The sequence below is a fragment of the Schistocerca nitens genome, chromosome 2, assembly GCF_023898315.1.
Source record: "Schistocerca nitens isolate TAMUIC-IGC-003100 chromosome 2, iqSchNite1.1, whole genome shotgun sequence".
NCBI lineage: Eukaryota > Metazoa > Arthropoda > Insecta > Orthoptera > Acrididae > Schistocerca > Schistocerca nitens.
In genome coordinates this window covers 321,828,803-321,843,538 of record NC_064615.1, presented here as the reverse complement: position 1 = coordinate 321,843,538, position 14,736 = coordinate 321,828,803, and the positions used below count along the sequence as shown (strand labels likewise).

Sequence of the window (14,736 nt, the reverse complement as noted above, 5' to 3'; positions counted from 1 at the left end):
GTAGGTAGTCTCCTTAGTAGATCTGCTACATTTTCAAGTGTCCTGCCAATAAAATGCAGTCTTTGGTTAGCCTTCCCCACAACATTTTCTATGTGTTCCTTCTAATTTAAGTTGTTTGTAATTGTAATACCTAGGTATTTTGTTGAATTTACGGCTTTTAGATTAGACTGATTTATCGTGTAATTGAAGGTTAATGAATTCCTTTTAGCACTCATGTAGATGACCTCACACTTTTCATTATTTAGTGTCAACTGACAATTTTCGCACCATTCAGATATCTTTTCTTAATCATTTTGCAATTTGTTTTGATCTTCTGATGACTTTATTAGTCAATAAATGACAGCGTCATCTGCAAACAACCTAAGGTGGATGCTCAGATTGTCTCCCAAATCGTTTATATAGATAAGGAACAGCAAAGGGCCTATAACACTACCTTGGAGGATGCCAGAAATCTTTTCTGTTTTACTCTATGACTTTCCATCAATTACTACAACCTGTGACCTCTCTGACAGGAAATCACAAATCCAGTCACATAACTGAGACGATATTCCGTAAGCATGCAATTTCACTACAAGCCGCTTGTGAGGTACAGTGTTAAAAGCCTTCTGGAAATCCAGAAATACGGAACTGATCTGAAATCCATTGTCAGAAGAACTCAACACTTCTTGTGAATAAAGAGCTAGTTGTGTTTCACAGGAACGATGTTTTCTAAACCCATGTTGACTGTGTGTCAATAGAAGTTTTCTTGGAGGTAATTCATAATGTTTGAACACATTATACATTCCAGAATCCTGCTGCATATCGACGTTAACCATATGGGCCTGTAATTTAGTGGATTAATCCTACTCCTACACATCCCTCACTCTTCCATTGCACCCCATCTTTTTACTTCTCTCCTTTTACACTATCCCCCCCTCATCTCTCCGCTACCCTCCGTCTATCCTCCTAACTGCACATAGCAGCCCTACCCCCTTTCCCCCTCGTCCCTGCACACTCCCCAACAGCATGTCACTGTCGGCCACCCCCAACCCTACTATCCCTCCCCCTCCCCACCCCAGCCTCCTCCTTACCCCCACCCAATCGCCACTTCCATCATGCACTGGTGCTGCTGCACACAGTGTGTCCTCAGTTGCCTGAGACTGCAGTCATGTGTGTGTGACTTTCATTTGCATATGTGTGTGTGTGTGTGTGTGTGTGTGTGTGTGTGTTCTAATTTTGATGAAGGCCTTACAGGCCAAAAGCTATATCTGTGACAGTCTTTTTGTAGTGTCTATCTTCGACTTAGCATCTCCGCTATATGGTGTGTAGCAGCTTCCCTTTTCATAATATTGTTATAATTTACTTTCAAAATATTTTTAAATGTGTCTCCTGCCACTCAATACTGCCTGTCAGTGGTAAGTAGTAGTGCAGCCTGATTTTTGTAGTTGTTATACTGTATTGTATTTTCCATTGTTTAATCTCAAATACACCTGTTTATTTACTCAAATCGCAGTTGTTTTCATAATTTCATTTATTGTTATTCCAGAATCAAGGAGCAATAAACATAAGAAGACTGTTTGAAATTGAGGCTGAAAGAATTAAAGCAAAAAAATCTGAAACTACAAAACGGAGGCAGCTGGAAAGAGTTTTTGAAATGGATAGGAAGATGGAAAAGGATATATCTTCAAAACAAGAACAGTTGGCATCATCCATCCAAGTGGGAGATCATACTGGAGCTAAAAATGCAGACTCAGCTTATGACAAAGAACGGCACCAAATTGATAATCTACGCATTATTGATCCCTCAATTGGACTGTCAGCTGGTGCACTCCAGGAATTTGTCCCTGCTACCCAACTGAAGGGACTGGATGACTATGTTCCTGAATCGCAACATTACAATTACTATAAGGATGCTTCTGACTTTCCAGTTGTGATTAAAAGTGAAGAATCTCTCAATTTTCCTAAATACTTGAATGTATTCACTTTTGAAAGAGGAAATGTAATGCCATTTCCAGAACCAAAAACTGGATCAACTGGAGTTTTAAGTGAGTACAGAAAGTAATGATGCCAGACAGTCTCTGAAAGAAATGTCATTTATTCAGCTAGATCTTTTCATCCTTGTCAGTTTCTTCATCTTTTGCTGTTAGTTTTCTCAGTATTCTGTGTTACTTATTCTAGTTTTCATAGTCCTTGCCATTTTTACTCCCAGATGTTCTCAATTGTATTTTGGAATGCCTTGATGGAGAAAATCAAAATATATGGAGTTAAAGAGAGTCAACAGAAAAAGTCAGATTATTTCCTCTTTCAAACTAACATTCTTAAAATGCAATTTTATGTGTATATTCGATAGAGCGATCCTCAGTTAGTGTAATGTAGGACAGCAAAACATGAAGCAGTGAGTCAGAAGCAATTTTCCTCATGTGCTCACCCATGCCACCCTGTCTAGCTCGTTATTACAATGCAGCAGCACTATTCAGTGATTGTTGAAGCTCTAGTATTTATTATTTGTGTTTTGTGGTCCCTATTAATTTTTAAACTAATATTGCTTTAGTCCAATTTATAATCACATTGAATGGACAAACAAAATCGTTTGCAAAACTGTTTTTAATGAGAAACAAACTGACATTTTCCCTTGAGACGGGCCATCGCGTGAAACATGATGACCAGTACTTGTTTGAAGTGACTCCAGCTAAACCCAACTACACAAATTCTGAAAGAAAACTGCAGATGAACATCAAAACACAAAAGAAAATACACTTCCAATTTCAAAGAGAAACCCACAAATAAAATCTACTTTTGTCTGTCAGTTTAAACACCACATCACATATATCATATCATATATTTTCCAGCGAGCGAGGTGGCGCAGTGGTTAGCACACTAGACTCGCATTCAGGAGGATGACAGTTCAATCGCACGTTTGGCCATCCTGATTTAGGTTTTCTGTGATTTCCCTAAATCGCTTCAGGCAAATGCCGGGATGGTTCCTTTGAAAGGGCACAGCTGAGCTCATTCCCCATCCTTCCCTAATCCGATGAGACCGATGACCTCACAGTTCGGTCTCTTCCCCCAAATAACCCAGCCCGACCCATAAATTTTCCCTGACTTCTGCATTTGTAACATCTGCTATATTGTCCTGTTTCAGACCTTCCATTGTCAGCTGTAATTTCTGTACAGCTCATTGCTCCTTCAGTGTCATTGGTCAACATTGTGGTGTCACTTCTGTCTTCAACTTTTCATATACTACATTGGCTTCTTAAAATATAAATTAAATCACATACTATGATTTTACACTTTTAATATTGATGCATTCCAATTTATTCTAAATTAATCTGTATGCCCCAGTCCCACGTTTCCCAAAATCCCAAAATTTTTCTTTCCTCCGTGCTTCAGCATCACAGGCTTACCTTATATCTATAATGTCATGAACGTTATTCCTTGGTTCTGCCTTACTAAACAAATTGATTATTAAATTCCATTTCCCCATTTGTGTGTAATTTGGATGTTTGTCTAAGGGCACATATCTCTAACAAGTTAAACTATCTATAATATAATATAAATGTATCTAAAAACAAAGATGATGTGACTTACCAAATGAAAGTGCTGGCAGGTCGACAGACACACAAACAAACACAAACATAGACACAAAATTCAAGCTTTCGCAACAAACTGTTGCCTCATCAGGAAAGAGGGAAGGAGAGGGAAAGACGAAAGGATGTGGGTTTTAAGGGAGAGGGTAAGGAGTCATTCCAATCCCGGGATTGTGGATTCAGTTTTATGCACCACGTTTTGACAACTGTTCTAGTCATTTTTGTTAGGTACTTCGAGTGGTGGATGGATATCAGCCAGGAAACATATCTATGAAGGAGCACCTGCTAGATACTTGGTCAGTTGTGAAAGTGTCGTGCACAAGTCATCTCTTTTGCAATGAACATTTGTGAGAGATTGGGATATGAACACTGTGTTTTGTTAGGAATATATTAACAGTTTACGAACTTCCAGCATGGGTCTCAGCCCGAAACTAATCATCGAATGAAAAATAAAATAGTTGTGACTTGGACTGATTTTTTTGTTCTATTAATGTTAATACTTTTTCTGTGCTAGTACAGCTCGTGAACTGACTGAATGTTTAAACTTGCAAGTAGTTCTCCATACTGTCAAAATTTCACAGAAACTCTCCCCTGATGCTATGATAAGAGGTAGGACTGAGGGAAAGTTCAGTTTTACGATATTCTGAGGAATATTACTGAGAAACCTGGTTCTTTTGTTCCAATCTGGCATACAGTTTTAACTTCTTGGAAATATTCATGTTAACATATACTCTGTTGATGACACATAGTCTTAAAAATGAAAACATCAGCGTGGTAGGACAAATTAATTTATTCAGTTTGGTGTAATACTCTTTATGTGATTAGCATATGTTAGATGATTTTGACATATTTGCTGCTGATTTTGTTTTCCTTTAAGGGAAGAAATTTTTGGTTTCCAAAATAGTCATTGTTTTTTGTTATAGCTCTACTTGTGCATGCTTCTGTCTTAAAGTCTGTGTGCTTTATGGGAATGCTTGAGCTTTGTTGTGTGCTGATCTGAACTACTTTCTTTATGGTTTTTGATGTTACTAGCAGTGTTACTAGATGTAGGCTCTCTTGTATGTTATAGCTGTGTTCCTGATGTAGGTTAACAATGATGAGGTGGTTTTCTCTTGATGCTTGGAATATATCTATGCAGTACAGTTATATAGTAAATGAACGTGTGTATTTTCATTTTTGTACTAATTATGATATTTGATAAACCAATCAAATTCAATACAACTCTCTTAGTGTATCACTTCTGGATTCCTATGTGTTGTATAGCTCAAACACCGATCCAAGGCTGATATGTAAATTCTGTTGGCCAGTGCACTGTAGTTAGTTTTTTATGGAGCAAGCACTGGTGACTGACAATACTATTTTTAACTGCAGACTACTTTTTGCTTAATGGGTCATCCCTGCTGCCGGTTTTGGCACTTGGTGTGGAGCCTGGTGATGCAGTGCTGGACATGTGTGCAGCACCGGGTGGGAAGTCTTACATGATACTGCAGACGCTTCATCCTAGTAAGTCCCAAAACAGTTTAAAAATGCTTCATAGCACCTGTTGTTTAATTCACTGTTTCAAGTTGTGTTTTTTTCACTCATTATTAATTTCAGACAGTGGAAAGTTCAGGATGGAATAATGAGAGTGTGGAAAGGATAGGTTGCTGCTCACCACATAGAGAAGGCATTGTGTTGCAGACAGGCACAATTGAAACAATGCTAGGAAAACAAAGCTTTTGGACAAAGGCCTTCATCAGAAGTAGAAAACACACACACAAGTTCACTGAAGTACAACTCGCATACATGTGACCACTGTCTATCACCCCAGCTAGATTCCTGTTCACCACAGATGCAGTCGTAGTTGGACCGTATACTTGTAACAGATCACAGAACGTGTGAGCAAAATCCTTGGCTCTGGAGATATCAAGCCAGTTTTCAGAAGCAGCAATTAAATAAAAGTTAGGGATACAGAAAAGTTTTGGGTGGGGAAGTGGGATTGCAGGGTAGGGGTGGGGGAAGATTCTAGTGTTGCCTATGGGAATATGGAGGAGTGTAGTCGGGACAGGGTAGGGTAGCTAGTTGCAGCACCAGAAGGCAGTGCTGAGGGGGAAGGGGGGATGAGGGGAGGGGGGGGGGAAACTGAAGTAGAAGTAGATAAAGGGAAAAGGACTATCTGAGTGTGTTAGTGAGATAGGCAGCAAGTGTAGTAGTGTAGTGGGAGCAGGGAAGTGGATAGGCAGGTGGAGGACTGGATAATGAAGGTTTAGGCCAGGGGTGGTATAGGAACGAAGGATATGTTGCAGAGAGGGTTCTTACCTGTGCAGTTCGGAAAAGCTGGTGTTGGTGGGAAGAATCCAGATAGCACAGGCTGTGAAGCAGTAATAAAAGTGAAGAACATTGTGTTGGGCGGCATGTTCAGCAACTCAACTGTGTGGCGTAACTTCTCTTTGCCTCAATTTGGCGGGGTCATTTGTGTGAACAGACAACTTGATAGTTGTCATAGCTGTGTAGAATGTGGTGCACAGAAGACAACAGTGGTCATCTGTTTGTGTGTTGTGTGGATGCGTGTGTGTTTTCTACTTCTGATTAAGGACTTTGTCCTAAAGCTGATTATTTGTAGCATTCTTTCCATTGTGCCTGTCTGCAAGTCAGAGGCAATCTATGCTTTCCTTATTGTCTTTATTTTATTTCTTTATGTGTCATACATACTGTTTGTCTTGGTATTCCTTTCTTAGAATATTGAGTACAAAGTAAAAGTTTTTCTGAAATATTTATACTTACTTTTCTCTCACCAGAGTATCTCGTTTGTAATGATATTCAGCACTCAAGAGTCAGAAGAATTAAGTCAATGTTCAAACAGTATCTATATGACTTTGAGAAATGGGAAAAACAAATCATAATTACTGAAGGTGATGGAAGTGCAATTGATGAAGACGACTTGTATGACAAAGTGAGTGTACTTTTGTGTGGTTTCCAGTTTGGTGATTCTCACAAGACAACAAGCTCCCTCAAGAAAATATTTCCTGACACTGGTACAACATAATATGCAGGAAGTGTTTAACTGCTGACTTCAATATGTCTAGCTCATCCTTCACCTGCAATCACATAACTGATATAATTGCATGTCCACTGTAAGAATACTATTGGTTGCTGGGAAAATGTCATTATCTGTTATGTCTTCATTTGATAGCATGTTTGTTTGAGCCTTTGCTTAATGTCTCATAGATTATGCAAAATTTTATCTCCCTTCTTGAACGAAATGTATCATTGAAATTTCACATACTCTTCTTTCATTTTACAGGTTCTTTGCTCGTCTTTTTCCCTTCCCCTTTGTTTTATTTGCTTCTTTTTATTATTATTACTGTAATATAATAATAATAATAATAATAATAATAATAATAACCATTTTCAGTTTACAGCACTGCAGACTGTATATCTCATCTATTTCATATGATTGTTGATTCCCAGTTCTGCCACTTTGACTATATTTACTTGTCCCATGATCTTTTATGTTTTTTTGAGAAGTAATTTTACTCAAAACACATACCTTTCTTAACTACTAGAATAATGTGACCCAAGTTCCAGAGTCATCAGTCTTCTGCCAATCTGTGTGTATGAGCCTATGACCAGCTCTTAAACTCAGAAGTACATTTCATTGTTTGACTATTGTATTTGATTACATTTTTCATGTGTATACACAATTAAAACTAGGTACAACATTCAACATCACCAAAATGACTGTAGCGATGAAACTCAAGGACTAAAGTGTATTAATGTAATACATTAATTTATTTACATTATAATTACATTTATTCAGTCTTTTTATGAAACTTTTACACCACAAAGCTGCAGTTTTCTAATAATGTGCCATAATATTTCATTCAGAATGTCAAAATATACATCTCACTACAACATAAAACTGTGAACATTTAGTTTACTGTGCTAAAATTTACTTATATCACAATTTTTTTTATTCATATCTTGTGGCAATGAAATGTAATGAAAATAGTCACCAAGTATATAGTCTTAGTATAAATACAAGCATTTCACCAGTTGTAACAATAATGACTCCAAATATTGCATTAATAATTTTCAAGACACAGCTGATATACTGGAAATAATGTTGCATGGCAACTAACAGTGTCTTTTACTATTATCAGGGGAATATGAGTCCTTCTCATGTCTCAGTGCATGTTAGTTGTAAAATTGATTAAAGTGTAGTAATGTGAGGTGACTTTAAAAAGTAAATTACACAATGCTATGGTAAGCCAAGGAAATTTTATTGACTGCTGTAGCACATGTCAAAGTGACACAGATACATGACACTATTTTTCAGCATGGTTACCAAGTCTCTGTAAATAACAGTTGTGACATTCCACCGGTCCTTCATTTCCTTGATAATAGAAATCCGCTCATGTAACCATTCGAGAAGTGGTCTATCAGTGTCATCATCACTGCAAAATGTCTTTCATCCTAGATGTTCTTTCAGATTGCAATTGTGATTGCATGGAATATTTACTGGAGCTCAAAAAATGTTGCTAAACAATATTTATTTAATATTTTCCAATATACATAATTAATTACACAATGTCATCTGCTTTTTTTGAACCAGATCACAGAGAGCTTTTATAAAAATCAAAGGTATTTCAGGATATCATGAAACAGCCTGTGAATAATGGTGAACGCCAATTACTTTTTGTTATTACAATGGATAGCTTTTCCAAAATTTCTTTCGGTATCAATGTGATCTCTACACTGCTCCCGCACCAGCAGTGAAGTTATGAATTTATACATTGTGGTGAAGTTAATTTCTTATAAAAGGTAAAAATAACATCAACAAAAATACAGAGTATGTTAGAATGACAAGAAAAATTGTACTTGATGACAGGACGCTCTTGACAATGTCTGATGTGGTAGTTCATTAATAATCTCAACAGAGATATCTTGCTCTAAGAACCGAGGTGGAAACCTTATAGTCCTTCCTGACTTTACACTCTGATATTTGAAAGTGATTCGTCTGGAAAAGGTTGCAGTTGGATGTCCTTAGAAAATTGTGGAAGATCCTTTTCTGATTTCATTGTTTTCTGGAGAAGGTAGACTGGTTTATGTCTGTCCACTGACACACTTATGTGTTTGCATTTCCTCTAGATGGTGAAATATTTTTCACACCTTGCTATGTCGGGGAAAGGAACTTCACATGTAGGTTCTAATGGTTTTCTAACCCTGTCACATCTTAGAAAGACTGGGAACATGTCTGTAGGCCTCTAGGAACAAAGACTGATCCTGATGTGCTATATGTAGGTCAACTAGGTTTCAGACGTTACATTTGCTTTGGCAAATCAGATGCAATTGAATCACGTTCAATCTTCGTAGATGGCCCTTCAAAAAATTCACCAGGAAGTCTTATTGTCTTTCCAAATACCATCTGTGCAATGGAATGGTTTGATTTCTCTCGTACTGCAATACATAGCCCCAGTAGAACAGTAGGTAAAGTTTCTGCCCAGTTAGAAGTGTTATGGGCCATGATTGCAGACTTCAGACTTTAAACAATTATGATCTGAACTGTGTTCCGTGGTTGGTGATTACCTGTGATGGAACGCCAAATCTTACACTCCAGTGCTGGTGGAAGGCCTTTGCTAGTTTTTCAGCTGTGATATCTTCGAGTAGTGTAACTTCCATCCAGGATGTGAAACAATCAATGCTAGTCGAGCAGTACATCATGCCATTAGAAGGAGACAAAGATCCAATGAGGACGGTGTGTACAACTCTGAAACATTCATCAAGTTATACAAATTTGTTAAATTGCGATTTTATGTGGTGAGTGAACTTGGTTTTCTGGTAGCTAACACATGATTAAATCCATTCATCACTTTTTATGTATAACAAAATAACTCTACTCATTAGGAGTTTCATTGTAGTCCTTATGCCAGAATGAGCTAAACCATGAAAATGGGGAAAAGCTTGAGGAATGTACGGAAGGGTTTTTGCAGTTTATGTGTTACTCTATTTATATCTGGATCCCACTCCAGCTACTGCAGGGTCTGGGTGCTGACGAGTCCTCTCCATTTGGCTTGGTCCTCCCACCACTTTTCTTCCTCCATTTGCTGCCAGGTCACACCTCTCCTTTCTACAGCTATTCTCACTCCCGTTTTCCACTGTGTTCTTGGGTGCCCTTTAGGTCTTTTTCCATCCATCTTTAGCTCTTCCATAATTTTGGGGAGTCTCTGGCGACACATCCTCGTAACATACCTGCACCATCTTAGTCTCTTTTTTTCAATTTCTTCTCTCATACTTCCTTGTTTAAGGTCCTTTCTGAAATCTACATTCCTTAGTCTGTCCATTCTTGTTTTTCCCTTAACTGCTCTGAGAAATTTCATTTTCCCTGCTTGCAGTCTGCTCCAGTCCCTTTCTGTTCTTGTCCATGTTTCTCCTCCATAGGTGACAATGGGGAAGTAATAACTCTTATACATAAGGAGTTTTGTTTTTTCTGAAACTTCCTTATTCCAAATCAGGTGTTTTATTGTTTGGTAGAAATTGCCTCCCTTCTGTAACCTCCTATTAATTTCGTTGGTTATTCTTCCATCACTAAATATTTCATTCCCTAAATAAGTGAAACTGTCTACCACTTTGAGGGGTTCTCCATTCAAAGTAATATTTCTGTTGATCCCTTTCTCTCTTCCAAATACCATTACTTCACTCTTATCTTTATTTATTTTTAATCCATACCTTTTCATTGTTTCCTTCCACGCATCAAGTTGTAACTGTCCATCTACCTCTTTATTGCCCCATATTACCATATAATCTGCAAAAATCATCTTTTTGTCTTTTTCTTTTACTATATCTTTAACTGCCCTATTCATTCCCTCCATCACATCATTAAAAAGTGCAGGAGATAGAATACTTCCTTGTTTAAGTCCTTGTCTTATTTCAAGGTATTCAGAGTTCCCCAATGATGTTCTAAGTCTACAATTGTGTCCTTTGTACATTGTCTGTATTACATTAATGTATCCATCTTCTATATATATTTTCTTCATTTCTTCCCAGATTATTTCCCTGTTAACTGAGTCATATGCCTTTTCTATGTCTATGAAAACCATTATCACCCTTTTGTTATACTCCCAACTTTTTTCCATCAGTTGACGGATAGAAAATATTAGGTTGATTGTGCTTCTTCCTTTCCTAAACCCATGCTGTTCTTCACTCAGCTCCTTTTCTATCTTTTCACTTATCCGATTTAGTAAAATTCTTTCAAAAATCTTTGCTGTATGACTCATAAGGGTTATTCCTCTGTAGTTTTTACAAAGTCTTGTATTGCCTTTTTTGAAGATGGGAACAATGACTCCTCTTCTCCAATCGTCAGGTATTGTACTATTTCTCCACACACTTGATAGTACTCTATGCAGCCACTGCATTCCCACTGGGCCTGCATGTCCACTGATACTTCAACAGGTACCATTAATTAACGCCAGTTTGATGCACTGGGAGGTGATGCCTCACATAAAGACTTACTGTTAGCTTTCTTGTAGCCTATAAAACGAGTGAAAGGCTAACACCCAATACAGCAGTTATTTTCCCTATTTGGACTAACTTTTAATTTGTGATTGAGAGGTTGTTTGCAGCTTTGGAACCTTAGTGACCTACGGTGCACTAAAAATACAGCTGCAGTTCACCTTGTAGTGGCACCACCGCTTAGGATAGAGAAAGTTAGTTTTGTGCGATACAACAGGTTCTGCTGTGACTACCGATACCTGAATAATAAGACAGTAATGGACGCATACCCCACTCCAAACATATAAGAGATTTTGGATCATTTAGGACAGTGCCTGTACTTTTCTACGATGGATTTGACAAGTGGCTATCACCAGTTAGAGGTGGCTCCAGAGGATTATCCAAAAACTGCTTTCTCTACACCTGGAGGCCATTACCAGTACATTAGAATGCCATTCGGTTTGAAAAATGCTCCGGCAACGTTTCAGAGGTTGCTAGACAGTGTATTGAGGGGTTTGAAACCAAGGCAGTGTCTTGTCTATTTGGATGACATTATAGTGTTTTCAAGTAGAATGGAACAACATAGACAGCACTTAAGGGAAGTCTTTATGAGGTTAAGAGCAGCTCGTTTGACGCTGAGCCTGGAAAAGCGTCATTTCACGTTAGAAGAAGTAAAATATTTGGGTCACATTATCAGTAAGGATGGAGTCCGAACAGATCCGAAGTTGGTACAGGCTGTAAGGGATTTTTGGGAACTGAAAACAGTTAAGGAAGTGCAGTCATTCATCGGACTTTGCAATTTCTGTCCAAAGTTCGTGAAGGGTTTTGCAGATTTAGCACAGTCGTTGGCACGATTGTTACGGACGGGTGTGAAATTTGAGTGGACATAAGAGTGTCAGAAAGCGTTTCGACAAACTGAAAGAAGTGTTAACATCAAGTCAGGTTCGTGTGTTTCCAGATTTTGAAAAGGAGTTTATACTAGCATGCGATACATCGAATCGAGCATTAGGGTGTGTCGTTAGTCAGGAAATTGATGGGAAAGAACATCCTGTAGCCTATGCGTCTAGGCAGTTGAATACACCAGAGAAGAATTACTCAACAATAGAGAGGGAGATGCTTAGCATAATCTATGGAATCACATATTTTAAATGTTATTTATATGGGAGAAGATTACGGGTAGTGATGGATCATGCTGCATTGAAATGGTTGTTGGGGTTGAAGGATCTGTCTACTAGACTCGCTCGATGGGCTGTAAGGCTTAGTGAATTCGTCTACGAGGTGGTACACAAGCCTGGGAAGAAGCACGGTAATGCGGATGCACTAAGTAGGAAGGTGGCGAAAGTAGAAGTCATAGGTTATGACCTAGCAGTATGGCAAAAATTACAGGACGCGGACGACGATTGTAAATTGTATTGGACACAGCCACAGTTTAATTTGTACGATGGTCTTCTGTGCAGAGAAACAAAGTTAGGGCGAAAGTAGTAGTGCCAGCAAAACTGAGGGATGAGGTTTTAAAGGTAGCACATGATCATGTGTTATCCAGTCAAGGAGGGTGTAGAGTGACGAATAGGAGAGTGGCGGAGAGGTATTGGTGGAGAGATAGGAAAGGAGATGTGGATCATTATGTCAAGAATTGCATACCATGTGCGCAGAGAGCAGATCTGAGTCGGAAACAGATACAGCTACAACGATTACCAGAAGCAACATGTCCATTATCTTCCCTGGGGATTGATGTCTTAGGACCTTTTAGGTGAACACCATCAGGAAACAGATTCGTTCTGACAATAATAGATCATTTTTCAAGGTATGTGGAGATGATGGCTATGCCAAATCAACAGGCCGCAATGGTCGCGCATGCTTAGTAAATAACTGGATTTTGAAATCTGGTGTACCAGAGACAATAATTACAGACCAAGGGACCAACTTCATGTCGGATTTAATGAAGGAACTATGTAAATTGTTGAACGTAAAGAAGTTGAGGACGAGCGCGTTGCATCCACAGGCCAACGGAAGGACAGGACGGGTACACAGAACAATCGAGAAGATGCTGAGTTTTTATGCGGATTCTCATCACCATCAGTGGAACGAGTATTTGAAGCGTATTGTATACGTGTACAATACAAAAGTCCATACAAATACTGGTTTGTCTCCATATGAGGTAGTGTACGGGCGAAAAATGCCGTCACTGTTTGATTTAGTGAAGGTACAGAAAGGAAGGACTGGTGAATCAATACGTCAATTCGCGAGAACAATTCGGGATGTTTGGAAACGAGTACAAAAGGCGAATACAAAGGCTTTGGAAATGCAGGAAGATGCAGTAAAGCGGAAAGGAACTTTACCGCGGTATAAAGTGGGGCAATGGGTAATGCTGTCCAGCCCCTATATGCAAAAAGGGAAAACCAAGAAGTTCCTCACGAGGTATCAAGGGCCATACCAAGTTGTTGAAACCACATCTCCCGTTAATGTTAAGCTTCAGCTGCCAGCTAGAACGATGATAGTACACGTTGGGTGACTACGGCCATTTAAGGGTTGCTCAGATGTGATTCCAGGTGTGTCACAGGAAGAAAAGAGGAAGAAAGAGAGAGTGAAGAGAGGTTCTAAGCGCAGAGAAAACCAGGAAGATAGAGTACAGCATGAAGTACCATACTCTTTACGATCTAGAAAGTAGTAGAGTATTTGTAGTTGTTTTTTTTTTTTTCCTCCGTGTCGTGTATCATTGGGTTTCCGTAGATTAATTAGGCATTGTATTTTATATGTGTTTTCGAGTATTGTGAGCCTGCTAGGGGCAGCAGTCCTTTTGTAGAGGGAGGAAGGGTGATGGTGATCCCTGTCCTCAGGTCACTGGAAAGGGAAGCATAGCATCTGATGTATGTGGAGTGTTGTTGGAGGAGACATCAAACACAGTTCTGGAGAGATAAATGCGTCAGAGTAAATTTTGCGGTAAAGACGTAATAAATATGTGTTGAATGATGTCAGAGTCATACGATTTCTTATTTAAATTTTTTGTTATTGACTGTGCTGGGTCAGGAAAGTCGTGTTTATTGCACCAGTTTATATAATGTAAATTTAAGGATGAAAGTAGTCACTCAGTCGGTGTTGTTTTGCATCTAAAATAGTGAATGTCGGAGGAAAATCTGTGATGCTACAAATATGGGACACGTGCATGGTGCAGTTATTTTTTAGACAGGGGGAAAGAAATAGACTGTTCAAGGACATCATGGAGCCAAAATTGAGCTTGCCGTTGCATTGGATCTTCACCATCTACAAGAATTTGATAGTAGTGGCAAGTTGTTTTGAGCAAGGAGTGTTTATGGAAGCGAAACAGGTAGAGCTTGAGGGGAGCGGAATTTTAATCAATGGAACTGAGTGTAACATAATAGGACCAACCTTCCATCTGCCAGCGTCAATTTCAGGAGTCACACAACTGAATGTTACCCAACCACAGCTGTACTGGCCAGAAACCACTTTAGAGTTTTGCCAAGGCAAAATCTGACCTTGTTAAATCAAACTCTGGAGCCAAGTCTGTTGAGATCCGTAAACCAGTTTGTTATAGAACAAAGAGGGGCGTATATCAGCCAAACAGCTTGTTCAACATGTCGCGCAGTATAGGGAAACGCAACGGCAAATAACGATCATTTTGAGCACCTCTGTACCAAGTGTAATCGCAGCATTAACTTTGTTATGTGTTGTTTTCTTTCTG

At 38.8% G+C, this 14,736-nt stretch overlaps 1 protein-coding gene across 1 annotated transcript in view; it reads left to right on the top strand.

The window, feature by feature from the left end:
* Positions 1-14,736, top strand: part of LOC126236109 (5-methylcytosine rRNA methyltransferase NSUN4) — a 112,683-nt gene that overhangs the window by 75,392 nt on the left and 22,555 nt on the right. The window contains exons 3-5 of the mRNA XM_049945178.1: positions 1,526-2,024; positions 4,938-5,069; positions 6,344-6,498. Coding sequence (XP_049801135.1) covers positions 1,526-2,024; positions 4,938-5,069; positions 6,344-6,498 — 786 coding nt within the window. The remainder of the gene's footprint in view (positions 1-1,525; positions 2,025-4,937; positions 5,070-6,343; positions 6,499-14,736) is intronic.